The 27,527-nt window shown below is 44.5% G+C and overlaps 2 protein-coding genes across 8 annotated transcripts in view; one reads left to right on the top strand and one right to left on the bottom strand.

Moving 5' to 3' along the window:
- The first annotated feature begins 4 nt into the window (after positions 1–4).
- Positions 5–3,556, top strand: FEN1 (flap structure-specific endonuclease 1). Of its 3 annotated transcripts, none has more exons than XM_029582599.1 (2): positions 5–265; positions 2,171–3,556. In XM_029582599.1, exon 2 carries the CDS (start codon positions 2,233–2,235, stop codon positions 3,379–3,381), a length of 1,149 nt encoding a protein of 382 aa, XP_029438459.1. In that variant the 5' UTR covers positions 5–265; positions 2,171–2,232; the 3' UTR covers positions 3,382–3,556. The 3 variants fall into 3 exon arrangements, with proteins under 3 accessions (XP_029438459.1, XP_029438457.1, XP_029438458.1); XM_029582597.1 differs by lacking the exon at positions 5–265 and adding an exon at positions 272–406; XM_029582598.1 differs by lacking the exon at positions 5–265 and adding an exon at positions 425–575.
- Positions 3,557–7,937: 4,381 nt separating this feature from the next.
- FADS1 (fatty acid desaturase 1) overlaps positions 7,938–27,527 on the bottom strand; it is a 38,298-nt gene continuing 18,708 nt past the window's right edge. For 3 of the 5 annotated variants that reach the window (XM_029582262.1, XM_029582260.1, XM_029582261.1), the window contains exons 6-12: positions 18,861–18,921; positions 16,644–16,720; positions 15,275–15,372; positions 14,967–15,063; positions 14,336–14,415; positions 11,023–11,148; positions 7,938–10,226 (exon numbers count right to left, since the gene is read on the bottom strand). In XM_029582262.1, coding sequence (XP_029438122.1) covers positions 10,175–10,226; positions 11,023–11,148; positions 14,336–14,415; positions 14,967–15,063; positions 15,275–15,372; positions 16,644–16,720; positions 18,861–18,921 — 591 coding nt within the window. In that variant the 3' untranslated portion in view covers positions 7,938–10,174. The remainder of the gene's footprint in view (positions 10,227–11,022; positions 11,149–14,335; positions 14,416–14,966; positions 15,064–15,274; positions 15,373–16,643; positions 16,721–18,860; positions 18,922–27,527) is intronic. The other 2 variants (XM_029582258.1, XM_029582259.1) reach the window with 2 other exon arrangements.

The following is a 27,527-nucleotide window of genomic DNA, read 5'->3' on the forward strand; positions in this document are numbered from 1 at the left end:
AAGGCATGCCGGAAGCTGCTGTTTTGCTGTATAGGTAGAGTAGGCGGGTGCGCGTATGTATGGGATGTGGAGGAAAGGGTCCGAGTTTTGAATTAAAACAAAGTGGTGATTTTATTTTCCCGAGGAGTTCTTTCCTGTTCATTGGAGATGGTCCTGCGGAATACTTTGCACTACAAATAATCTACAATTCCCAGAACTCCCATGAAAATGTGTTCCGCTTGTTAAAACTCTGCAACCAATCAGAGAATAGTCACGTGGACGTAATGTAAGCGCGCGGACTATTAGTGGCGGGAAGTAAGGGAGGCTAGGTGAGCTTGATAGAAGGGTCCTGGAGGGGTGGTGAGGAGAGAGACCCGTCGATAGCCCAGGAGACGGGAGAGAGACAGGCCCGAAGAGCTGGGGAAAGGTAAGAACCGCCCACAGAAGGGCCCAGAGAGAGCCTGGCGGGAGAGACCCGTAGATAGAGGAGCCTAGGGGAAAGAAGAGAGCCATCCACCGAAGAGCCTGCTTGTGGCGGGGATAAGAGACCCTCAGAGCCGGGAGAAATACCTGGAGTTGGAGCCCAAGAAGAGGAGGTAGACGTTCGCAGAAAGAGCTTGAGAGGGGCGATTAAATAGCAAAAGTATAGGCTGGGAAGAATTGACACGGAGGGAGGAGAGGGTAAATCGTCTGAGGCCGTTCGAATGTTTTGCTGGAGATATCCTCACTGACTGCGCTTTATGCAGGAAAACGTTTATGGCCCAGACAGTGGTGTGTAAATCCCTGTGTGTGTTGATAGCGGAGGCATCCCCTGGAGGGAGATGCTGGGATAAACCAGGCAGGACAAGGCACTGGGTGTTAAATAATGTTACTGATTAAGAGTCAAATTAAAGTCCATCTTATCCATAAATGTGCAGTTACAGTTGGATTTTATACAGGTATGGGTGGCTTTTACTTCAGCAATTTAAGCAGAGTTTCCCCTGATGATGTAAATGTGCAGAAAAGCTCTTCCAGCAGCCTACCGGGAAGCCTAAGAAAGGGGTCCCCCTTTTGTACAGAAAAACAGACCTTCCTGAGTCCTCGGATCATTCTTAAACACCTAGCCCAGTGTCATGGTCCATATAGGTGGAGATCCGGGTGGGAGTCTCCAGTTCTTACTTGGTCTCCTTAGTTTGAAATGGTGACTCCTAGGTTTGAAAAGTCTACATGATCAGGAACATGCTATTCCAGCCTGGCTCCCAGTGAGAAGGGGTAGTTAAAAAAACTTTCTTCATTTCAAAATCTTGCATGGATTGTGCAAGCACCTGTGACATCCTCGCTGGCTAGACCCCTCAGGGTCTAGCCAGCGAGGATGACCTTCCCTCAAACGAGCAAAATTTAAACACAGTCCCTTTGTAAAATAGGTTTCTTCTGGCCATCAAATGTCTCATGCTGCCAAGCCTACCACAGGTGCTTGTCACATTCAGGGAGTGAATGGGCTCACTGGTCTTCAGTTCCAAAAGGGTTCTAGCAAAAAGTTTCCTTACTGCAACTAATAACAGAGCAACCCTCTCTCAGGGAGTGCATGGAGTAAGTTTACTTCAAAAATCAAAAGCCTGATGCAGGGAGGCCGAAAACAGACATCTGTACTGCTTGTGCCTGTCCTGAACTAACTACACCATAAAACACAAAATGGCTGGGTTATAAAGGCAAGAATGACTAATCCCAGCTCTCCAAGGTGAGAGGAAGGCAAGGGGGATGGAAGGCTCAAAATGTTGAGATATCTAGGGTAGACTGGAGGGTCCGGCCACAAGATAAAACAAGAAGTGAGTAGACTGAGTGACAGGACAGAGGAGAGGGGAAAGTAGCAGGGGACAATAATGGGATTATAGAGGATTGCCAACAAATACTATCCAGATCAGTGTACCAGGTTTTTGCTGATAGTCTAATGCTTGGGCTTCTTATTGAAACAGTGTTGAGATGTTTTGTGTTTCTGAGTTTAGCCTGAGATGTCTCTGCAGGAATCGCAGCTCTAGAGGAAGTCTGCCTAATGCAGACATGGGCCTTGAGTGGAAGCCCCTTCCTTTTAGTATTTGAAAGTTAAAAGGCTGACATTTTAGTTTACAGCATTATTTCAAGAACAATGTAGGCTGTTCATTTGCTGCTGTTGGAGCAGAATAATTTTAAAGTGCATTCTGTTTTCTGCCCACAGGAATAGTCTGAGAGAACCCTCAGAGCTTCATTCTTTTCACCTTACTCTTTCTGATAACCAGAATGGGAATTCAGGGACTGGCAAAACTTATCGCAGATGTGGCTCCCAGCTCTATTAAGGAGAATGATTTCAAGAGCTACTTTGGGAGGAAAGTGGCCATTGATGCCTCTATGAGCATCTACCAGTTCCTGATCGCTGTACGACAAGATGGCAATGTGCTGCAGAATGAAGATGGTGAGACCACAAGCCACCTGATGGGCATGTTCTACCGAACCATCCACATGGTGGACAATGGCATCAAGCCCATCTATGTTTTTGATGGGAAGCCACCACAGCTGAAATCTGGAGAGCTGGCAAAACGCAGTGAGAGGCGGGCTGAGGCTGAAAAGCATCTGTTGGAAGCACAGGAAGCAGGTAATGTGGAGAACATTGAAAAGTTCAATAAGAGATTAGTGAAGGTCACCAAGGAGCACAATGACGAGTGCAAAAAGCTGTTGAAGCTGATGGGGATTCCCTATGTGGAAGCTCCCTGTGAGGCTGAAGCCACCTGTGCTGCCCTGGTCAAAGCTGGCAAGGTTTATGCAGCTGCCACAGAGGATATGGATGCCTTGACATTTGGGACGCCAGTGTTGCTGAGACACCTTACAGCTAGCGAAGCCAAGAAACTTCCTATCCAAGAGTTCCACCTAAGCCGGGTCCTGCAGGAGATGGATGTTACCCAGGAGCAATTTGTGGACCTATGCATCCTGCTGGGCAGCGACTACTGCGAGACCATCCGAGGGATTGGGCCTAAGCGAGCCATTGACCTGATTAAACAGTACAAGAGCATTGAGAAAATCCTGGAGCACCTGGACTCCAAGAAGTACCCCATTCCCGAGAACTGGCTCCACAAAGAGGCGCGCGAGCTCTTCCTGAAACCCGAGGTGTTGGACCCAGATGTCGCCGATCTGAAATGGAGTGATCCAGATGAGAGTGGCCTGGTGGAGTTCATGTGTGGGGAGAAGCAGTTCAACGAGGAACGCATCCGCAATGGAGCCAAGAAACTGGCAAAGCGCCGGCAAGGCAGCACGCAGGGCCGGCTGGATGACTTCTTCAAAGTGACGGGCTCCATCAGCTCCTCCAAACGGAAAGAACCGCAAGTGAAGGGGGCCACCAAAAAGAAAGCAAAGACCGGTGGGACCCCAGCCGGAAAACTCAAGAAAGGGAAATAAAACCAGACAAATGCGCCCTCCAGCCGCCCACTCCTGCCTTTGGTCTTCAATCACTGGATGAAATCCAGTTTCCTCCTGACTGACAGTCATACTTTTCAGTTTGTGTCTTTTAGATGTTGAAAAAAATATATATAATGTATGTTTTACTTTATAAATAAAGGTAAATGTTTTATCAGCTGCTGTATAATACAATTATTTTAAAGTATGACTTTGTGAGTGCACTTGCTGTACCCCTCCTTTTGGCATTGGCTGTTTCGTTCTAAGTGCTTTCCTTGTGATATTAGATACAAGGAAGGAATAAAGGGGTTTTCTTTGGAGAATATTTTATAATAGCACAGGAAGGGCCTAGCAGCTGCTTCTTCTGTCACAGGGATGGGGGTATATTCTTCAGACCAAGAGTTTCTCACCTGTGGGAGAGTTGCACTGAATCACAAGCTGAGGCACTGTTTGAGGTAAAATGAGGAGTGAAGCCATATAGCACCTCTATAAACGAATTTCTCCATTAATTTTCAAACGGCAGCCCTGTGAGCACCCTTAAAGTGATTCATGGAGCAATTGGTTCAGGAACCAACAAGAGAGGGAGCTATTTTAGATTTAATTCTTAGTGGAACACAGGATTTTGTGAGAGAGGCAATGGTGGTGGGGCCACATGATCAAATTTAAACTAATAACTAGAAGGGGGACAATAAGTAAATCTGCAGCTCTAACACTAAACTTTCAAAAGGGAAACTTTAATAAAATGAGGAAAATAGAAAAAAACTGAAAGGTGCAGCTGCAAAGGTTAAGTGTTCAACAGGCATGGACATTGTTTAAAAATACAATCCTGGAGGCGCAGTCCATATGTATTCCACACATTAAGAAAGATGGAAGGAAGGCAAAACGATTACTGTCCTGGTTAAAAAGTGAGATGAAAGAGGCTATTTTAGCCAAAAAAAACATCCTTCAAAAATTGGAAGGAGGATCCATCTGAAGAAAATAGGATAAACCATAAGCATTGTTAAGTGTAAAACATTGATAAGACAGGCGAAGAGAGAATTTGAATTGAAGTTGGCCATAGAGGCAAAAACTCATAATAAAAACTTTTTTTAAATATATCCGAAACAAGAAACCTGTAAGGGAGTCAGTTGGACCATTAGATGACAGAGGGGTTAAAGGGGCTCTTAGGGAAGATAAGGCCATTGCAGAAAGACTAAATGAATTCTTTGCTTCTGTGTTTACTAATGAGGATGTTGGGGAGATACCAGTTCTGGAGATGGTTTTCAGGGGTGATGAGTCAGACGAACTGAATGAAATCACTGTGAACCTGGAAGATGTAGTAGGCCAGATTGACAAACTAAAGAGTAGCAAATCACCTGGACCGGATTGTATGCATCCCAGCGTACTGAAGGAACTCAAAAATGAAATTTCTGATCTATTAGTTAAAATTTGTAACCTATCATTAAAATCATCCATTCCCTGTACGTACCAGGATCAGTCCAGACTGCTGAGTTATGTCTCCCTTCCAGCAGATGGAGCCAGAGAAAAGCTGAAAAGCACTCCCTAGATATACCGGTGATCCTGCGATCCTTCAGTATTTCTCAGATCAAAATCGTAGAGCATATAGAAAGACATGGTTTAATAGAACACAGTCAACATGGATTTACCCAAGGGACGTCTTGCCTAACATCTGTTTCATTTTTTTGAAGGGATTAATAAACGTGGATAAAGGTGAACCGGTACATGTAGTGTATTTGGATTTTCAGAAGGTGTTCGACAAAGTCCCTCATTGGAGGCTTCTAAGAAAACTAAAAAGTCATGGGATAGGAAGCGATGTCCTTTCGTGGATTACAAACTGGTTAAAAGACAGGAAACAGAGAGTAGGATTAAATGGTCAATTTTCTCAGTGGAAAAGGGTAAACAGTGGAGTGCCTCAGGGATCTGTACTTGGACCGGTGCTTTTCAATATATATATATATAAATGATCTGGAAAGGAATACGATGAGTGAGGTTATCAAATTTGCGGATGATACAAAATTATTCAGAGTAGTTAAATCACAAGTGGATTGTGATACATTACAAGAGGACCTTGCAAGACTGGAAGATTGGGCATCCAAATGGCAGATGAAATTTAATGTGGACAAGTGCAAGGTGTTGCATATAGGGAAAAATAACCCTTGCTGTAGTTACACAATGTTAGGTTCCATATTAGGAGCTACCACCCAGCAAAAAGATCTAGGTATCATAGTGGATAATAATTTAAAATTGTCCGCTCAGTGTGCTGCAGCAGTCAAAAAAGCAAATAGAATGTTAGGAATTATTAGGAAGGGAATGGTTAATAAAATGGAAAATGTCATAATGCCTCTATATCGCTCCATGGTGAGACCCCACCTGGAATACTGTGTACAATTCTGGTTGCCGCATCTCAAAAAAGATATAGTTGCAATGGAGAAGGTACAGAGAAGGGCTACCAAAATGATAAAGGAGATGGAATTGCTCCCCTATGAGGAAAGGCTGAAGAGGTTAGGGCTGTTCAACTTGGAGAAGAGACGGCTGAGGGGGGGATATGATAGAGGTCTTTAAGATCATGAGAGGTCTTGAACGAGTACATAAGAAGTACATGTGAATCGGTTATTTACACTTTCAAATAATAGAAGGACTAAAGGGCACTCCATGAAGTTAGCAAGTAACACATTTAAGACTAACTGGAGAAAATTCTTTTTCACTCAACGCACAATAAAGCTCTGGAATTTGTTGCCAGAGGATGTGGTTAGTGCAGTTAGTATAGCTGGGTTCAAAAAAGGTTTGGATAAGTTCTTGGAGGAGAAGTCCATTAATGGCTATTAATCAATTTTACTTAGGGAATAGCCACTGCTATTAATTGCATCAGTAGCATGGGATCTTCTTAGTGTTTGGGTAATTGCCAGATTCTTGTGACCTGGTTGGGCCTCTGTTGGAAACAGGACGCTGGGCTTGATGGACCCTTGGTCTGACCCAGTATGGCATGTTCTTAAGTTCTTATGATTGCTGTCTAAATAAACATGACAGTCAGGCTGCACTTTATTAAAACCGGAGATCAGCTCATCCAATAAGCAACTATTTAGAAAATGTACAGCAGAGCATGCCCTGTGATATGAATGTAATATACACTTGTCACTCCACTATTTACTAATGAAAGTATTACTTAATACATTTAACATTTGTATATCTCATGTATTTATTTAAAATCATTTATTTGCTTGTAATTCTGAGCATCATGGCAGTTTACAAAATTAACCATATATAAAATACCTAAAAACACAACATTCCAGCGAAAGGCACCTAAGTGGAAGTGCTTCTTAGAAATTGCATAAAAATAATTCTTCTATTTATCCAGATCCAGCATCTCATTCAGGCCAAGGATTTGCATGGCAGCTATGCTCCCAACTTCTTTTATTTATAGTGCAGTTTTCTGATTATAGTTTACAATGGATGAAATGCTAAAAAAAAAAGTCTGTGCTCCAAGGGTCATAAAAGCAAGCTACAAGAGAGACGGCATTGCGATAACACTTGGATTGTGGGTGAGGGCCTTCTAGTTTACCACTCGGTTGTGTGCTAGACCCAGCAAGTGAAAGCTGAACCCAATACCGCGCAGGGAGAACATAATTCTAATGACATTGCCTGGTAGGTTGTGGACTCCAAATTCGTGATCGGGAACCTTACCCACTGCTATTTTTGTACAGGCTCTGCGGCCTCTGAAAAATCCCTGACAACCTGTTGTGCTGTGCTATGGTTCTTAAACAGTGGTCACTAATCATTGTCGAGGAATGAAAGGTCCGAATACAACCACTATACTTATTTTGCATTTAGGGATGGGAATTTAACTTCTTTTCTCAACAGAATGGTTTTGCTACTATTGGGATCCTACTGTGATGTATATATTTTATGCCCCGTTCAGTATTTTTTATGCCTTGTTATTAGTTATTCTTTTTATCCTATTCTCCCTCCCCCCCCCTCCCCGTTCTTTGGTTCCACGTTCGTTCCCCCCACCCTTGTTCTCTGTAATATGTTAAGTAACCTGTAAAACGGTATGATGTACCCACGAATACCGGTATAGAAAAGTTCTTAAATAAATAAATATATCCAAGAATGGAAAAATCCTAGTGCCTGCTGCTGTGGCCTCGAGCAGTCACTGAGGCTGAACCCAGGTCAATGAGCTCAACTTTAGTGGCATCCGTTTTCCTAACATGTGGCAGTCAGCGGATTCGGAAACCGACGCCGGTAAAATTGAGCATCAGTTGCCTGGACCCGCTGCCAGACACCTCTACTGCTAATAAGGACAATAGCGCAGCCCTAGCACCTCCTTATTAACGCACCACCTCATTTAAATACTGAATCACACGCCCAGGAGAGGTGGCTGGGTGCGCGGCGGGAGAGCGGGCGCTCAATATGGAGCAACGCTCTCCCGCATTTCCTTCTGTATCAGCCTGTTTGTGTAGCAGGGCTCTGTTGCTCAACCATAGTTTTATTATATCATTCATTTACCCTGCGTGGAAATCAATGGACTGTTAAAGCTCTAAATAACGAGATTGGACAACTGACGCTGGCCATAATTTTTTAATTTACATTTTAATGTTTATTTCCTTTAAAAAAAAAAAAATCACTGACATACCTATTATCTCCCAAATCATTCAATCTACAGCAACCAGATTTTCTGGCTAAGCACAATATAGAAGCTAAAATCCACAATCGAGGTTTTTCATAAAACTGATGGCTCCAGCCCATAACTGTTTTTAGGAGAAAAAAATGCTTCTACAACTTGCTCTGAAATTTTCTGACTTCTTGACATTTAGAATAAGCTGAAATCGAGAAGGATCTGTGACGTGCCCCGGCAGCAGTCAATGAAGGTGTTTTCTGCGGTAATAAATGAGTCCTATCGAAGCCAGTAGGTTAGTGCTGGAGAGGCAATCTCAGCGCCTTTTCTTTTACTGCAAACTGCATAGGTGAGACTTTATCTTGTCGGGATGTTCTGTGAGGACCTCCAGCTCCTAGGATTCTTGATACCTTCACGTCGGCCTCTTTGGGAAGAATAAGATCCAAAAGCTGCCGCAGTCTAGACCTGTCTTTGCTAAAGAGGCCAACCAAATGAGAAAAATGCTCCGAGGTGAAATCCCAGGCTGTCCTGCTGCTACTGCCTCCAGCGGATGCAGCTCTCGCTTCTCCTTGCGTTTCCCTTCTCTTCTCCATTCCAGCTGGGGTTGTGCAAATGAACGCGGATGGGCCTGTCCCTTTAAAAAGAGGCATGACTGTAATGCACCTGCCTCAGGAGCAAGCAGACGTGTCCCTTCGAAAGAACAGGAAAACCTGAATATTCTGCACACCAAAAGGGAAAGTGGTTTCCCAACCCCCGATCTGTACAGCAGGTGGCTCCAGCCTTGAGTGCACGATCACTTTTTGAATAAGAGTGCAACACAGGATCAACTCAACTCAAACATAGAAATTACCCTTTTTTTAGGGGGAGGGCAAGTGCTAACTCTCTGCCTGGTCTCTCTCTCTCTCTCTCCTCCATCTCATCCCATCCTCTATCCAGCATTCTCATCTCTCTCCATCCCCCAGCATCTCCATCTCTTCCCAGAAGGTTGATCCTTATTTACTCCAACCCTCCCTGCTCCTGCTGGTGGCAGCTCTGGCCCAGCTCCGCATTCTCTGCTCCAGTAGTACTGGGGGGGGCGGGGGGGGGGGCTCCTCCCTTCAGTGGCTCTGGGCACAGTTCCAGGCTCCTGCCCTTGTGCTATGGCGTGACTGCACCTAGGGAACAGGACCATCCGGCCCTTATCAGCGCCCCGTGCTCTGGGAGGAGGGCGGATCGCAGTGGAGGACTGAGGACCCTGTTAGAGCTGCGGCTATCGCCACGCAGGAAGGAGAGAGAGCCGCTGTCGGAGGCTCATTGATCCAACCCGGTCACTCGTGACAGAGTGGTTGAAGTCTACTGCTGGGCGTTATTTGGTAGCAGAAATCATCAGTAGTGGTTCAGCCAATCAAATTGCCCAATTCCCCTTGCAGTTGTTGGCATGTGGAGTGAAAAAGCAGGTGAGAATTTTTCACCATGGTAACTGTCTCTTTTATGAAATACGAAATGTATAGACACTATACATTAATGTCTTGGGGGAGGTAGATCTTTCTCTATAACAGCACAGGGATTTCTGCAAATTCAGGTAAAGCCACACTCCTGCCCAGTAAAGAGCAGCTCCCTCAGGACATGGGGTGATGTATCAATATTCTGCTGAGGGAAACATTGGTACAAATTTCACATTTAAAACATTGGGATATTTTTGCTGCCAAATCTGGAATGCATTCTACAAATGATAAATCTGGCCCCATTAAATTATAAATGTGGTCCATAATCAATACAAAGCTCAAAGGAGCATCTCTACCTGCTGTCAAACTCGACAGTCTTCTAGGTGTATGGATGTGGATGGCTCGGGGTTTAAGAAGAGCATGCTGGGTTCATGGAATGTAATCGGCAGGAAAACCCATGAATCGCCCTGCAAAAGATCTCTCAGAGCCCCATAAGTAGCTTGCATTACTGCTCTGAATTTCAATCAGCCCTCAGATCCCTACTGACCTCTTCCCTCGCCCACTCAAGGAACTTGTACGCACCCTGCGAAGGGTCTAGAAGCATATTCTGGTAAGAACCTCTTCCCTCTACCCTGACGATCCATCCCCATCCCCCAAATCCCTGGCAAAGAGACCCCTTTTCTCTAGGAACAAGTCTTCCTGAGACGGTGTGTGGAGCTTGTCCGTGGCAGGCTGATAATGGGAGTCTGTTCACTCACTCTTATTTATGGAGGTAAGCATCCAACCAAAGCTCTCCAGATTCTTTTAAGGAGCTGTGCAAAAAAAAAAAAAAAAAGACAAAAGCCAGAGACTGTTCAGTGATCAACGAGACAGGAAGTAACGTTAGAAAAATAAGCTAGATCCTTTGATCCTGCCCATTTCCTGCAACCTGACCTCCTCCAATTCCCCCTCTCCTCGTAACTGCGCCAGTCGGCACCCTGCGCATTTCCAGAACTCGCCGGCTGGCTGTGCAGCTGATGTCACAATGCAGGAGCTCAGCACAGCCAATGGGCGTCAGCCTAGGAGGGGGGAACAATGCTCCTGGTCTGGCCAGCAGAGATGCGCTTGGCTTACAAGGAGGGGCAAGACGAGATGGCTTCCTCCCTGCTCTGCTCTTTGGCGGGGTGACATTTGCACTTCCCTCCACTCTTCATTGATTACGGGATTGGGTTCACCTGCCGCCCCCCCCCAATCAAAAACATCTGCCAGTCTCGGCCCGTGCACTGGTCTCGGGGCTGCTTTCTGTGGATGGGTCTTGATAACATTTGCCAGGTTAGTTAAATTCATGGTAAGAGTCTCTTCCACTGAAGTTCATCGAACTCCAGCCACACAGCGCAACCCTGATACCTGCGTACGGACAGAGAGATGGACACGCACTGCGATGCTGCTTTTTCTTGAAGGAAACACAGCTGAAAATTTTGACAGTAAATGCTGAGATGCAGGGGGGGAAAAGAGGTAGAGAACAATGAAGCAAATCAGGTAAGAGCAGCGAGAGAGACAGGATAAGGGGAAGAGAGAAGAGACATCGGAGGAAAAGCTTTGGTCTGGGCTGCTTCACTACATACTTACTGCACGATGTCGGCGAAGGCGGTCAGCAGTGGTTTGGACTGGTATTCAATGCCATACTTGGTGCACAAGGACCTTACCAGGGGAGCCACCTTGCTGTAGTTGTGCCTGGGCATTGTGGGGAACAAACTGAGGAGAGAAGAAATAAGAGCGAGAGGTGAGCCTAATCCAGCAGCGCCATCCTAGACGAGAAGCCGCTGTTCACAGAGAATAAAGCATGGCGGGTCGGGAGGTCAGCGCAGGCACACAAGGCCGGAAAGCAGCGAGTGCACGGAACGGAGGCGACACTGAAACGCCGAAGATATTAGCAGACAAGGACAACCTGGTCCACCCTGTCTGCCTGCTGAGTGTGCTGTGATTAAGTTCGGATACCTCCTTTTCCCATGCCCCTGTATGGATCCTCTTAGAAGGGGAAATTTCCCTCTTATATATATATATAAGGCCTTCTCTTAGTGCCCATTGGAAAGAATATGTTGAATTTAATGGGGTGCATGCGGACACTCCTTTACTGTATTGGGAAACTGGGAAAGCAGTGTTAAGGGGATTCATAATATCCTATGTTAGTAGACAAAGACGGATAAGGGCAAGGAAGATCCTTGTGTTAGAATGGCAATTATGTTCTAATAAACTGAAACTGATTACTGATCCCTCGCCATTCCATAAAACGCAGTCTTTGACCACGCAAGTTGCCCTGAATACGTTGATACAACAACAAACCAATCAAAGTCTTCTATATTATAAATACAAATTGTTTTCTCCATGGTGATAAAATGGGTCATATGTTAGCTAATCTTGCTCAAACTTGTTCAAACTCTCAGTTCTAAATGGAATTTGCATACTTCTGTCTCTTTTTCTGATTTTAAGGCCTGCTTTGGGCGGATATCTAAAATAACACAAAATGTGCACTTATGTGAAACCTATTATAGAATACTATCTCGGGCATATGTATCGCAACGACCAGCTTTTCTGATGGGGTTAGCGGACTCAGATTGATGTATTACAGGTAATGTTGAAGAAGGAAAACTTGAGTCACTCTTTCTGGTATTGCACTAACATACAATCTTTTTGGAAGCACGTAATCGATTACATGGCTACTATTCTTTCAGTTCCTGGAGTCCCTCTTTCTGTACAGCTAGCAGTTTTTGGACTTTTTCCTTTGGCACGTGCTTACTCCGAAGAGCAGAGGCTGCAGATTTCCAAAGTTTTATTGGTTGCTCGTACCACTATATTGCATTTTTAGCAGCAAGAAGTGAATCCATCTTTTATTTTTTGGAGAAACTCTATTCATTGTTTATTAATTATGGAATTGATGATTGGGAAACGAAGTCACCCAACTTCCTTATCTGGATTCCCTGCCACCTCCAGCTAGAAGTCAGCATTTGATACCTATTAATCATCTTGGACTGGTTGATGCTGGACTACTAAGCATATATAAGGGGGAAGGGGGATGGGTGTTACGGGATTATTACTTTAGAACGCTTGTCGAAGTTTACTAGGCAGCTGATGTGTTCAGAATTCAAACCATCAGGTTGCACCAATATGATTTCTATGTTTTTCTGCTGCTGGAACTGTCAGATCATTGTCTGTTATTATGCTATAACATTGTTAAAAAGATTTAAACATAAAAACCAAAAGGAGAGCAAGGCACGGGCAAACTGAAAAAGAAAAAGACAGGAAAAGAGTCACATCAGGAGGGGGTGAGAGCACATGAACCCTTTGTGGCTACTGTACAAGGCTCTAGAAAACTTTGTTTTAAAACAATTTCTAAAGTGATTATGGTAGAATCAGGGCAGTGCTGTAACCATGTCTATATACCGTACAAATAGTATTCCACAAAACTCTGAAATGTTTTGTGACATACCGAGAGCTTGGAAAGCAGGGCCGGAAATGGGCGTGCCTGCTGGGGAATGAACAGAGGTGATTTTTTTTTTTTTTTTTTGGGCAGGTCACCAACCCGGAACCTTTTGGAACTTGCTTCCTGTTCCCTGCTGTAAAAAAAAAAAAAAAAGTGGAAGGTGGAGGCCAGCGCTGGCCTGATCCGGTCCCTTACCACTGGGCGTGGACCCAGCTGCTGCCTGGCAGGGGATAAGCCAGGTGCCCAGCAGAGGCAGGAAGGTGCCCCTCTGCGACAGCAGGTCATGTGCAAAATGTTTCTTCTCATTTAAAATAAAGAGAAACAAAACAATAACAATATCTATACATACCTTTACTGTTTTCAGCTAAAGGTGAGGTCACCCAGGCATGGTCAGACTCTAATCTCCAAACCACACCAAGAGCGGCATTGGCTGTAACACTGGACATGAGGCTATAATATTTACTGTAACCCAAACTACCTCACTGTGCTTCTCCTGCAACTGCAGGCCGTTCGCTTCCATATTCCCCAAGCCATCTCTCCCATTGCTTGAAATTAATGATTTTCGCACAGTATTGCAGACCCTTATATTCGGTAGCCTGGATTACTGTAACTGCCTCTTGTTGGGACTACCGATATCTACTATCAGAATGCGGCAGCTAGAGTCCTGACAGGGGTAAGCAAGAACGATCATATTACACCTATTAAATTGCACTGGCTGCCGATAGAGTACCGCATTAAATTCAAGGCGATGTGTATTCTACATAAATTAATTTTTGCAGACCAGGTGGATTGGCTGAATGCAGCATATAAATTAACACGTTCCTCAAAGGAATTTGCGCTCGGCAAATAAGGGCTTGCTTTCTTTACCAACAGTCCAGTCAGCACATCTTAATCAAGTTATAGAAAGAGTGCTATCCTTGGCGGGCCCGGGAATTTGGAACTCACTTCCAACTCCAATGAGACCAGAATCAAACTTTAAAAAGTTTAAGCGAGAACTTAAGACCCTGGTTCTTCAATAAAGCCTATACAGTCTAAGGTAATATACTGATGTAAATATTGGGACCGATTTTAGTTTTTTGAAAACTTGAGTATTTTAAAAACCTATGGTGGTTAACAATTTTAGACATGTTTGACGCATTGAAGAAGAAGACTGGAATGATATAGGTTAGGATGGGAGTTTTTTCTTTTTTTGAGAATTTATAAGGATTTTAGTTAGGTCTTACACACTGAAGGAGAACCTGGAGTGTTGTAGGACATGACAGGAGCTGTTTTTAAGAATATTTTAGGATTATTAGAAATTTTATGTAGAGAATGACAGTTTACGTTTTAAATTTTATGTTAATTTTATAATTTATGATGTTTTATTGATTTTATTTGTTGTAAACCGTTTCGATAGATTTTTGAGCAACGGTATATAAAAAATGTTAAATAAATAAATAGACATGCTCTCTCTGTACTCACTGGTGTTCAATTTGGAAGTTGAGATGCCCGCTGAACCAGTCATTGAACAAAGACTGGTGAACGTTGCAGGTTGCTTGGAGCTGCAACGGGAAAAAAAGAGACCCATCAGGAAGCCATGACGGAGGTATTCCAAGGCCAGCAGGCATCCTCCCCCTAAAGATCTCTCATCACCCATCGCTATTTCATCTCTGCTAATGGAGACATGTGTTGGATACACTCCCCCAACGACCCCACAGAGCAGCAGGAAGGGCTTCATGACCAGCAGAACGAGAGATTCGCCCTCTCCAGGAAGCTGCGGAGTCATCCGTTCCCCCTCCCCACCACGCGCACCCAAACAGAAGAGCCTGAGAAGCAGCAGAATCAACCTAACGTCCCTCTTGCACCCCCTTATTTCTCACACAGAGCAGCAGTCACCATTTCCCCGCCACCGAGTAAACAGCGGAGTTAGCTCCCCTTACAAGGAGCGGCAGTTCCCCCCCACTCGCATCCAGGGATCAACCGCGTCCTCTCCAAAAGCGTCAGAGCCTAGAAAGATCACTTACCCAGGCTCTTCTGATGAACAGCACAGAAGCAACCCCCTCTCCCACTCACCCAAGAAGCAACACAGAGTAACAAAAAGCCTACATCGTACCTGAGTGGTAACCCAGTCCTTGTTCTGGTCATAATAAATGTTCATTGGAATATGGTTCATCTGTGTAACCCACACAAACCAATTGCTCTCCAGGAATCTGTCCAGTGAAAAGCACACACAGAGCAGTTATTTTCCATGAACAACGTGTGCAGTGGAATAAGAAATACAAAGCCGCACCGGAAAGAAAGAAGCAGTGTAGAGAAGAAGAAATGCAAGCCTGGTATAAGATGTGGTTGGAGGGGACATGCAGGCTCCCAAGCAGTGGGAAAGATCATCCAGTAGAGCTGGGCCCTCCAGGCAAGTCTTACCTGACCAATAGGAAGAGTCCCAGAAGGCCTTGGAGTCCTAGGAAAGGAACGTATGTAAAATAGAGCCGAACGTAGAAGGTCAGCATCCAGGCCAGGTCCTACCTCAGAGAGAGAAAGAAAAGATGGGAAATTCAAATAATCCTATGACGCTGCCGCCACTGGCATGTAAAAGTCATGCCATGAAAAATCTACCTAGCGTCACTTCCACCCTCAACACCCACCCAACCCACCATCAACTTCTGTGATTCTCTTCCATGTCTCAGTGCAGGCGTGAAGGCTGAGAAAATCTGCCACCCCTCACAACGTGCACGTCGGAAGGTGGCAGAGAGAAAACTTCATGGCCTAAAGCAGTCAGTCCTTCCCTTGCAGCCCAGGCTTGCATGCTTAAATATTTGCAGCAGCCATCTCGAGAAATATAAGGCAAAATGCTTTGCATTTCCTCCCCTTGGAGCATCCTCGCAGAGAACATCAGTCACTGCACTGACCCTCAGCCACATCAGGCACTCACAGCACCACCGGGATGCCAACAAAAAGGAAAACTCGTACGTAAATCAATGTGTGAATACTGGGTGTACCCTGTAGAATCTGTGGTTAGTCACCATCATCTCTATCTCGCCTCCTGCTTTCTTCCCTTCACCCTCCAATCAAAATCTCCCATTTCCGTTTCTCTTCCACCCATCTTCCTCTCACCCCGTCTTCTCCACCCTGGCCATCTCTGATCCCTGTACCCTTCCATCGCCTCCTCTCTGCAACACCCTTCTGCTTCTCCTCCACTGCCGATGCAAAAATTGTGGCCCTGCTGGTTGTAACGGAGGAGATGTATTGTCTCTTAGCAACCTAATAAAGGGCAGTCAAGGTCATCCAGGCCCCCATTGTGACAGCACCGCATCATAATCCCCCAGTTGAAGAGTCAAGGTGAAGTTGGGTCAATGCTTTCCCCAATGGCAGCATTTTCTTTCATTTATTTAAATTTGATGGTGCTTTCAGGAATTTTATTTTTTTGGCAGACCTTCAGGTTTCGTGTGACAGAGCAACATCTCAATGACCTTTCCTCAACGTATCCTTCATAGTGACTTTAACATGACATACTCTGAATTACGAGATTCAGAAATGTTTTAAGTCAATAAATTATAATATGAACAACTGCCCGGCCAGGCTGGCGTGTCTGACAAGATCCCTGTGCATTACGGCACGATTGCTGGCACAGGCAATACCTGCCACACATACAACATCGTTTTGTCACTCTAAATGAAAAATAACTCATCTCATGACTCTCCTTAGTGCACAAGACCCAGCTGTTGCCTTTCGGTCATCACTTGGTGCTGCTTCTTGACTGCAATGCCTCCTAGGTAACATTTTGCATACTCACCACCCACTGCTTGCGCTGGATTGCAAAGTAGAAGATGTACCACTGGAAGTAAATGGGCAGAAGGGCTGGTGGTCCAACTACAGCAGGAAAAAGAGGGGCACAGATCTCAATCTTTCCATCCCTATAGTTCTACTCCCCCCTCCCTCACTCTTTCTCCCCTCCCCTTCCTCACTCGCCCTCTCCCCGTTTCAACCTTGTAATTCTGCTTGGCCAGGGAAGCAACTAATTGCTCCTCCAGTATGCCCACAAACCCCAAATTACACAGCAAATAACTTTCTAGAAAAGTTAGTTTTCCCTCCTGCCCGACATTTTGACACTACATTTCAATCAGCCCACTTTCGAATCACACATACCTCTGAGCTGGTAGAGTAAACATGGCTTCACGTTAGAAAGAGATCCTGGAATGACAAATCCCACCCAAAAAAGTGGTCTCCCTCCTGGATTAGTTATTCCAAAAGAAAGTAACGTTGGATGAACTGCATGTTTACTACAAGAATGGAGTGTGGGGGAACTTCAGAATTGAGCTTCAACACAAACAGAAACCACCCCACATTTAATCCCTAGCACAGTTCCACAGTGTGAATGGAGCAGAATGTGGAACCAGATTAAGCAATCCAGAAGGCAATGCTAGGGTAACCAATCCAAGAGCAGAAGGAGCTATCTGTGAAAGAAGTGTAAATGTCACTGGAGGCTGCAATATAGAGAAGTGAAAAAAACATGGGAGGAGCATTACTAAACCCAATAATCTGGAAATAATCCCCCAAAATATCCAGACGAACCAACATACTCTACAGTAGTTAAAAATGTGACAAGACTGAATCAGAGCGTCCTAACAGTGAGCTAAGAGATGGGCTCAAACCGACTTTCCCATGACACCCCCGCACGGTTCCGAAGTCAGGGCGGAGAGTCGCGCTAGGAGGCAGTGATAGCAGCGGAGTGGGTTGCAGTTTTCTCATCTCACTGCAGCTCACTGACCAACACTGCACGAACAGCACTTGGTAGTAATCAAGCCAGACCTGGCTTCTTCTGGGTCAGCAATGCTTGAACATGTCTCGCGTGATACTAGATGAATTGCTTGGTGGATCAGGGGCTAAGGGACTATTATGGTATGTGGTCTTTTTTTTTTTAATCAGAAATGCAAACAAATTCTTCTAGATTTCACAGAACAAAGGCGTTATATCTCAGGTGAGGAACAAATTCCTTCAGCCTAAACTATCTAGTCATTTATTTGCTTTCTTCTTTGTCCAGCCGAAAGGGTGGTTAACAGACGGAACAGCCTTCCAAGAAAGGTCATTCTCTGCCACCATATGTGATATTTCTGTGACTAGGGAGGATTAACTCTGTCTAAGGATACAGCTAAATGCAAGGACAGTGAAGAAAGAGGAGGAAGAGGAGGAGAAGGTTCTGGGGGCCATTAAAACTGGAGTAGGATCTAACAATATCCCAAGTCGGGCCACCACTTCATAAGCCACAATTATGTACAAACTGTTCCAAGGTCACCACGGCCTGGTTGCAAGTTGTGGTGATAAAAGGCTCTGCGTAAGAATACTTGGGTATCACAGTGGAAACATCACCTGACAACGTCAGCCAGGCAAACTGAGGCAAGCTTAAAGATCATCCAACTTTTCTTTGCTCTTCTTTGACACAATTGATTGCCTCTTAGGGCGCAATCTGCTTTCAAGTTAGACACAGTTTATCCTTACAGAAAGATTCCTGCATCCTAGCAACATAAACTAATCTCCTAATCTGTGGTTCCACTACTGCCATCATAGTAAATGACACCATTAAGGGCTTCCCCACACTTCCCTGATAGAACATTCCACATGGGATAGACCTTTCAACAAAAACAACATTCATTTATGGAGAGGCCTCTTTTCATTAAAAGTTGGGATGCCAGAGAAAAGAAGTCCTTAAGAATCTCTCTTTCAGCGAGGGAGCGAGAGGGTCTGCCCTTCCAAAACCAGACACTGACAGACATGCAGTTCCAGGATCTTCTCTGGCCAGTCCTGGGGTGGCCCTCGCATCAAAGGCCAGTGGGGGATTTCGAGGGAACCTTGGAAGATCGGCGCAAGGCGATGACAGAGCGGCAGGGTTAAGGAGGAACCCCTTGGAGGTGAAAGAAGAGACGAGGAAGGGGTTTAGTGGGAGGAGAAGGAGAATGGGAAAGTAACCCTAGAGGGAAGCATTTGTCACTGTGTGGCAGAGCAGGATACTTACTTAGGAAGAAGTATTTGTGCTGATGGTTATAAGGCATGTATTTCTTCTTCTTGACTCCAAGCTGTAAAGGGAGTAATACAATCAGTTGCCTGCTCAGACAGTGCAGCCCTCAGACTCCCTCCCCACAGACAGCAGTGCCACGAGAGAGAAAGTTATTTTTATCTTGAACTACTTTACTTCTCTGTATATCTAAGCCAAAGGAAAGCCGCATTCCTGAGAGAGGGTCTGATGTAACAAGGCGCGCGCCTTTCAAGCCACAGTTCTGCACACATTGTGTGTGCCCCAGCTTTCCTGCCAATGCAACACAGAGCTCTGCACACGAAATACGTGCGGATAACAGTGTCCGTAAAGGTTTGCGCCCTCTCGAGGAAAATCCCATGCTAATGAAGGCATCAGCTGTTACCCCCCCAATGCAGAGAGGTGCACTGGCTTCACTCACATTTTCTGAGCCTTGGAAACGTAACTCCTGGTCGGAGGTGGCGTGCAGTTTCCAGGGCTAACGTTAGTCTATGGAGGAAGCTGGAGGTGCTTCGAGATTTTATGTACAAAAAAACATGCTTTGCAAACATAACGCCTGTATTCTGTGCACAAAATATGATTTATGCACACACAAAATGATTTCTGGGCAAATAAGAGTTTTATGCACATAAAAGTACTTTTTTTGCAACATAAGTCAGGAGTCTAAAAGACTTCTTTTCCCCTCTGAAGTTAAAATATATACTTAGCCCGTGCAAAAGGCGGAGCACACATTTAACTCGAGTTTGCACACTTTTTAACTCCCGATGCATTAGTATACCATTTGTTTACAGCATTGGGAGTTACGTGGGGTGTTTTGTTTTTTTTTACTGTGCACTGCATTTCAGTGCAGTTTTTCTGCATTTCTTCTTACCTCGGGCCCAGAGACGGGCATTAAAGTGCAGCACCCCAGCTGCCCTGGCTAGGGAGGGTGGCCACTATTTCATCTATTAATTTCTACCACATGTTATTAGAACACATTTGCAGCGCAACGAGTGCACGTTAATGCTCTGTAAACGAACCAGATAATGATGCAATAAGGATCTCAGTGTGAAACTGGAGTGGCTGACAACCCTCGAGAAAACCCCATCGGGCTAACAGGGCTTCAGATGGTAGGAGATTTGGCCCGGCACTGAACAGCAAGGCCAAGCAGTTCACCTTGAAACCCCCTGCACATAGTGGCACTCTGTCCTCAGATAAGGACAAAAGGGAACCAGAACTATGCACCTGGGAAAAAAAAAACCTGCTGGACTCGGGGAGAGAGCCTGGACTATTTCACAGTGCCCTCGGGCTACAATGCAAGGCAGCTTTAAAAATAAGAATTGCAAAAAATATAAAACATGAAATGTGTCATGTGCCTTAAGCACCAGAAGGGTCTTGGCACAAGCTCCACCTGCATTTTGAAGCTCGAGTGCAGAAGTCATCAAAATCCTTTAATGCTCACCCAAAGACATTTATGATGATACTAGGAAAATGTTCCATGACTCTTCCTTTTCCAATAAACAAAGTAAACTTTCAATCCTGTTGAATTGGCATTTAACTTAAACTTCTTTTAATTAAGGTATTATTTATTTTATTTAGCGATTTTATATACCGACATACACTGGGAGTATCACATCGGTTTACATTGAAACAGGAACTTAGCTTAAAATGCTTTACATATGCTTAAAATGCTTTACATAAAATGCTTTATATATATATATAATATATATATATATATATATTATGCATATTACTAGAAAGATAACCCAGATATACAACACGTTCACATTAGTACCAGGTATCTTGTACTTCTTGCAATGAGAAAAAAAACAATTGTCTGCTGCCCCAGATGACATCTCAAGTGCGATTAGAGCGCACTGTGATGTCATCGGGTATTGTTAATGCTGCCTTGCCATTGGTCAGTGACTCACTGTGCATCAGAGGATCATGGTCACATGATACCTGACAAATCACAATGCTCAAGCTTTTAGTTTGACCATTCGATACTGAATACGTATTTCTCATTACAAGGTAAGTGGTACTTTTCAAATTAGTACTTTTTAATTCAATTATATTTTTATTGTTATATGCTCTCTTTTGGGCTTTTTTGTCTACATGTAAAATACAAGAAAAACTGTGCAAGTTTTCATTTCTTATTATGAATGGTTGATAAATACGTGCACATAAATCCTTGAAGAGCATTTAAAATGGCCTGAAAGAAGGGCCAGCCCAATTCAGTGACAGTGCTGTGCACTCCTATGCAGAAGGTCCAGCTTTGATTGCTAAGCCCAGCCTCCGCTCTTTGGTGTCCAGGGGCTAGGGATGCTTCAGTGGCAGCCTCCACAGCCCCAGATATGGAGAGGGATACCAGCCATTATGCAACAGCGACACCTACTGGCTGTCTAAGAACATACTTGTACCAGGTTTCAGGCCCAGTTGATGGATTGTCACTGTGATGGCTGGATTAGATGGGAGGATAGATCTGCAGAAAGGCTCATGGTAAAGACTGTTTCCGATTCAACTGAAAGTCCAAAAGAAACAGGCGACAACTACCGAATCAACAAAATGGCCCCCCCAATGCCACACACACACACACACACACACCAGTTGCCTTTCAGGAGTCAAACAGATACTTTGGGAGCCCCATCTACTTCCTAATTCCTAATACAAGTGTCTTTCTGCTACCGAGCCTCACGTTCTCATCCCCTGTTTTAGAGTTTCTTCTTGTCTTCCTCCTCCAGTCCCACAATGCTTACTTTCTTAATTTTGATGGTTTCACAGCTCTGTTCCTGCTCCCTGTTCATACATTTTCACCACAAAGCAAATTTCAGAAATTCAGTGCTGTGAGCTTTAAGCTTGCTGGGTGGAAGTGTGGGGCCTTCATTTCATCTTTCTGTGTCCAAAAACTGCACTCTCACAGCAGCGATGGCTGCTCCCAAGCACTTTTACATTACAGTGAGTTAGCGATAATAGCAGATCATAACCAAATCAGACACATTCCAAGAAATCCAAAGGGAATATTTTTCCCCTTCTGTCCTGCTCCTGTGTCGGAGACAGCAGGTTGTTCACACTGACACACGCTCAATATGAAACAACATCAAGACGGCAAATAACATTTCACTCATCAACTGAAGGGCTACCCAGCCAGTCACGTCCAACAGATTGCCGTCTTCTGTTCATAATACCAGCACTGGGCTGATTCAGTACTTTGATGATCTCAAAACGCGTGGCATCATCAAATGCTTTTGCCACTACTGCCATCCTGGCTTCAGCCTCCCCATCCTCTTTTCTCCTCTAATGCTGCAGGGGTTCTGCCTCTCTTCTCGGCAGAATTCCTCAACAGGATCTCTCAGCAAACTTCTCACTAACACGAGAGGCTCCCAGAAAAATGTGCTCTCAACTTAAGCATCTTGCTTCCTCCTCTCGCCAAAAGGAATTCTTTTTTTCCCCTGCAAAACCTCTTTCCTGAGTGATCACGTCTCCTTAACTTTTTTTTTATTTTTATTCATTTATTTACAGTCTGTCTTTTCGTGAAACTTCAAAGCAGATTATAGATCTATTAGTTAAAATTTGTAATCTATCATTAAAATCATCCATTGTACCTGAAGACTGGAGGAAAGTTGATGTAACCCCAATATTTAAAAAGGATTCCAGGGGCGATCCGGAAACTACAGACCAGTTAGCCTGACTTCAGAGCCAGGAAAAATAGTGGAAAGTGTTCTAACACTCATCAAGAACATATAGAAAGACATGGTTTAATGGAACAAAGTCAGCATACCTTTACCCAAGGCAAGTCTTGCCTCACAAATCTGCTTCAGTTTTTTGAAGGAGTTAATAAACATGTGGATAAAGGTGAACCGGTAGATGTAGTATATTTGGATTTTCAGAAGGTGTTTGATAAAGTTCCTCATGAGAGGCTTCTAGGAAAAGTAAAAAGTCATGGGATAGGTGGCGATGTACTTTCGTGGATTACAAACTGGCTAAAAGACAGGAAACAGAGAGTAGGATTAAATGGACAATTTTCTCAGTGGAAAAGGGTGTACAGTAGAGTGCCTCAGGGATCTGTACTGGAACCCATGCTTTTCAATACATTTATAAATGATCTGGAAAGAAATACGACAAGTGAGATAATCAAATTTGCAGATGATACAAAATTATTCAGAGTAGTTAAATCACAAGCTGATTGAGATAAATTGCAGGAAGACCTTGTGAGACTGGAAAATTGGGCATCCAAATGGCAGACGAAATTTAATGTGGATAAGTGCAAGGTGATGCATATAGGGAAAAATAACTCATGTTATAGTTACACAATGTTAGGTTCCGTATTAGGAGCTACCACCCAAGAAAGAGATCTAGGTGTCATAGTGGATAACACATTGAAATCGTCGGCTCAGTGTACTGTGTCAGTCAAAAAAGCAAACAGAATGTTAGGAATTATTAGAAATGGAATGGTGAATAAAATGGAGGATGTCATAATGCCTCTGTATCGCTCCATGGTGAGACCGCACCTTGAATACTGTGCAATTCTGATCACCGCAGCTCAAGAAAGATATAGTTGCGATGGAGAAGGTACAGAGAAGGGTGACCAAAATGATAAAGGGGATGGAACTACTCCCCTATGAGAAAAAACTAAAGAGGTTAGGACTGTTCAGCTTAGAGAAGAGATGGCTGAGGGGGGGATATGATAGAGGTGTTTAAAATCATGAGAGGTCTAGAACGGGTAAAATGTGAATCAGTTATTTACTCTTTCGGATAATAGAAGGACTAGGGGGCACTCCATGTGCCCCTAGTCCTTCTATTATCCGAAAAAGTTAGCATGTGGCACATTTAAAACTAATCAGAGAAAGTTCTTTTTCACTCAACGCACAATTAAACTCTGGAATTTGTTGCCAGGGAATGTGGTTAGTGCAGTTAATTAGCTGGGTTTAAAAAAGGTTTGGATAAGTTCTTGGAGGAGAAGTCCATTAGCTGCTATTAATTAAGATGACTTAGAAAATAGCCACTGCTATTACTGGCATACTGTGTACTTGCCAGGTTCTTATGGCCTGGATTGGCCACTGTTGGAAACAGGATGCTGGGCTTGATGGACCCTTGGTCTGACCCAGTATGTCATGTTCTTATGTTCTTAAGCTCTGTAGCTATTTCTGTCCCCAGAGGGCTCACGATTGAAGGGCCTGATTTACTAAGACATTTCTCCCATTCTGTGTCTATGGGAACAATGCTTGCACCCTAACTTGACGGGTGGACTTAATTTAACGTGGCTATTCTGCCTTTCATAGCTGGTCAGTCACTTCAAAACTGATCACAGTGTGGTACATTAGACCACATTACAAGGAGTTATATTACTCTGGGGTATATGGCAGTGAAATAGGCTACAGCAAAGTTTATTACAATGAGATGTATTAGGTCAAGGTTGTGGATGGTGCATTAGATGCATGAAATCAAGGTCTCTAATTATACCAATTCCTGGCCAAATCAGGTACAGGGCCAGATTGCTTTTCTTAAGAGTTCATTACAATGGACAGATCATCTAAAGCTAGAATATCATCAGGGTGCCTTCATCATGACGACCGACCGACAAGAACGTGGTTGGGACTGGGAGGAGGCCAACACAGATTATGTTTACTAAAGGTTTGACGAGGCATTCAGTTTGTTCAGGCCGTTATTGTTTTTTTTTTCACAGTTTTAATTCTGTTAACCCCATCGCTCCTTCAGTGTTATATACACAGGCTACCAACTGTCTGAAGTTTTCCCTGCGTTGTATATCGCCTCCCAACTCAGCCCAGCCACTGCAGCAACAGCGGTCAGCAAGGGGACCCCCAAACCATAGCTCCCTCTGGAACCCGACTACCAAATATCACCCACTGACGCCCCTCCCCCTCCCCGTCACTGCCTCTGCATCATCCCCAGCCCCAGGCAATCCAGGAACCGGAGGCCTGGCAGGATCTTCACTGGGCTCTGAGCCACCAGGCTCACCCAAATAAACCAACGTTTTCATCCTCACGGGGGATTTTCATCTCAACTTCCACAATATATACCACCAAGACCTTACACACAGGCCGATACGGTAAGAGCGCCCAGCCACCTCTCCTGGGCACGCGATCCTGTATTTCAACGAGGGGTCGCACTAAAAAGGAGGCTTGTCCCTAGCACCTCCCTAGCGGTGGAAGCCCAGGAGAGGTGGCTGTCAGCGAGGTCAGAAAACTGACTCTCAATTTTACAAGCGCCGGTTTTCCGAACCCACTGACAGCCATGGGTTACGATAAGGATGCTGGTAAAACTGAGCGTCCATTCTCCTAACCTGACTGGCTGGCACATTTATTTATTTCACATTTTTGGTTCCTCTGACTTGACATCGCTAGGATATTAAGTCGGAGGGTGTACAGAAGAGCGGTATTTTCTGTACCCTTTTTTGGGTTCCTCAGAAATTAACGCCTGCCCTTGGCCGCACATTTTTTTTTCAGTATCCCGGGTGCATAAAATAGCCGAATTAACATGCATTTGCATGTGATAAGCGCTATTAGTTTCGGGGTGGGGGATGTTGGCCGCGCATTTTCGACGCACTAAACCCCTTACTGTATAAGGGGTGGTGGACGTACATCGAAAACACGTGTCCAACTGCGGGTAAAAGAGTGCACTCAGCTGAGCGCCCTTTACAGAATCGGCCCGCTAGTGTACGGCCTGATTTCCGAGCCAGTGCAGAACGGCAGAGGCTTTGGGTCAGATCACAGAACAACGCGGTCAATGTTTATTTTAGCAATTTATTTATTTTATATACCGGTGTTTCATGGGACCATATCACATCGGTTTCCATTTGTTAACAAATATTCATTTAAAAATATTCGCATTTCCAAAGTTAAATGAAAAGATATAAATACATAATAAAATAATAGACCATTAAAATAATAAAAGAGGTAAAATTTAAATTTAAACGGTTAAAGATTCAGAAAAGTAAAAGCAGTAATAAGATAAATAACTGCAAATACTAAAAAGGGTCTAAGATCATTCAGTTAAAAACCTTGGAAGGCCGGCTGGAATAGCCTTTTTAAATATGTTAATGTCTGATTCCATCCGCCAGTCTTGTGGTAGAGAGTTCCACAGCTGGGGGCCCAGCAATGGAAACAGCCCTTTCTCGTACATGGCAGACGGGAAGACTGGGGCTACAGATATTCATTTTCCTTGTGAGCAAGAAACATTCCCATATTAGCCTGCCATGTCATGAGTTTTGCTTCCTATTTATTCATTCTGGAAGAATCTGGAGATGATGTGCACAACGAGTACTAATAGGCTTTGATTTATTCATTTCGATTTTTATTTTACATTCCACCTTTCAGCCACATCATTCAGGTACTTTATTTTTTTATTAAGAGCATTGGAAAACCTCCTTCCTCCTTGAAACTGGCAGATAAATAGCAGTGACGGTGTAAGGCATGCACGGACAGCTTATCGCTCATCAAATACCAGGGACTGCATTACAAAAAAAGGTCAAATCATTTGTGAAACATTTCAGGCCTTACAGACTGGGTCTGAGACTCGTAAATTGTGCTGTTGGATGTGCAAAATCAGACTAGCAAAAGCATAAATGCCAAAGAGATCAAAGTCAGCATCAAGCGAGGGAGAAGTGCTAAGATCTTCCCCGGAGAACACACAAGGAGAGCTGCATGGCAGTGCCCTTTGCTGTGAAGTTGATGGAAAATTTCTAAGAAAACCCGAGGCCAGTTATTGTCTCCAGTCATTTGCCCGGCAGTCTGCCAGCTTCTTATGGATTTTTCCACCCAGTCAGTATACGGCAAGCCGCCCAGATCAGAACTGGGCAGAAAGCTTGGCTCTTCCATTTATCTCCTCGAGCAGGCTCCTCTTGAGTAACACTTCCTAGAACTGGATTGCCTGATTGCAGAGTCCGGACAGAATGTCTGAAGAGCAGTCCAGATCCTCCACGTTGCAGGTTCAAATTCTAACCAAAACCTTCCCCTGCCTACCCTGTCCACGGCACGTCTACCAGGTGGCATTTCAGCTGACCTTTGAAGCAGTGAACAGCAGGTGAGCTTTAGGATGCTGCTGGACTAGCAACACAGAATAAAGTATTGCAGTTCCTGTGGTCAAGTAATTCCCAATAGTCTCTTGCGTCCTACGAATGTTCTTGCTTCCAGAATGAGTTGTGTCATCTCCAGAATGCTCAAAAAGGAATATTTCCGTGGCAGCCACTACAGAACTGGGCTTTACCGTCAGGCACAGGGCTGCTTTTACCTAAGGGCAGAAGGAGCAGCTGCCCCAGTCATGCACAGCAGCGAGCTCACTGCATGAGCGCGTAGGACTCTCTACCCCAATGACTCTACTGGCCAAGGTCCTCTATCTCAGGCAGCGGAAAACATCCCCCTGCTTCCTGCTTCAGCATCTCCCCTCCCAGGCCACATGCAAGGGAACAGGGTTGAGAGGGGTGAGACTGGCGCAAAGTCCAAAGGGGCCGAGCGCACTGTTTAACCTAAGGTTGGGTGCGCGTCCACAACCCCTTATGCTATAAGGGGATTAGCGCGCCCAGAACACACGACCGACCCCCCGCAAAACTAATAGCGCTCATCAACATGCAACATGCAGCATCAACGTGCAAATGCTTGTTGATGAGGCTATTAGTTTTCTCCCCAGATCTAAAAAAAAAAAATGAGCGCCCAA

Source organism: Rhinatrema bivittatum, chromosome 17 (assembly GCF_901001135.1).
Source record: "Rhinatrema bivittatum chromosome 17, aRhiBiv1.1, whole genome shotgun sequence".
Classification (NCBI taxonomy): domain Eukaryota; kingdom Metazoa; phylum Chordata; class Amphibia; order Gymnophiona; family Rhinatrematidae; genus Rhinatrema; species Rhinatrema bivittatum.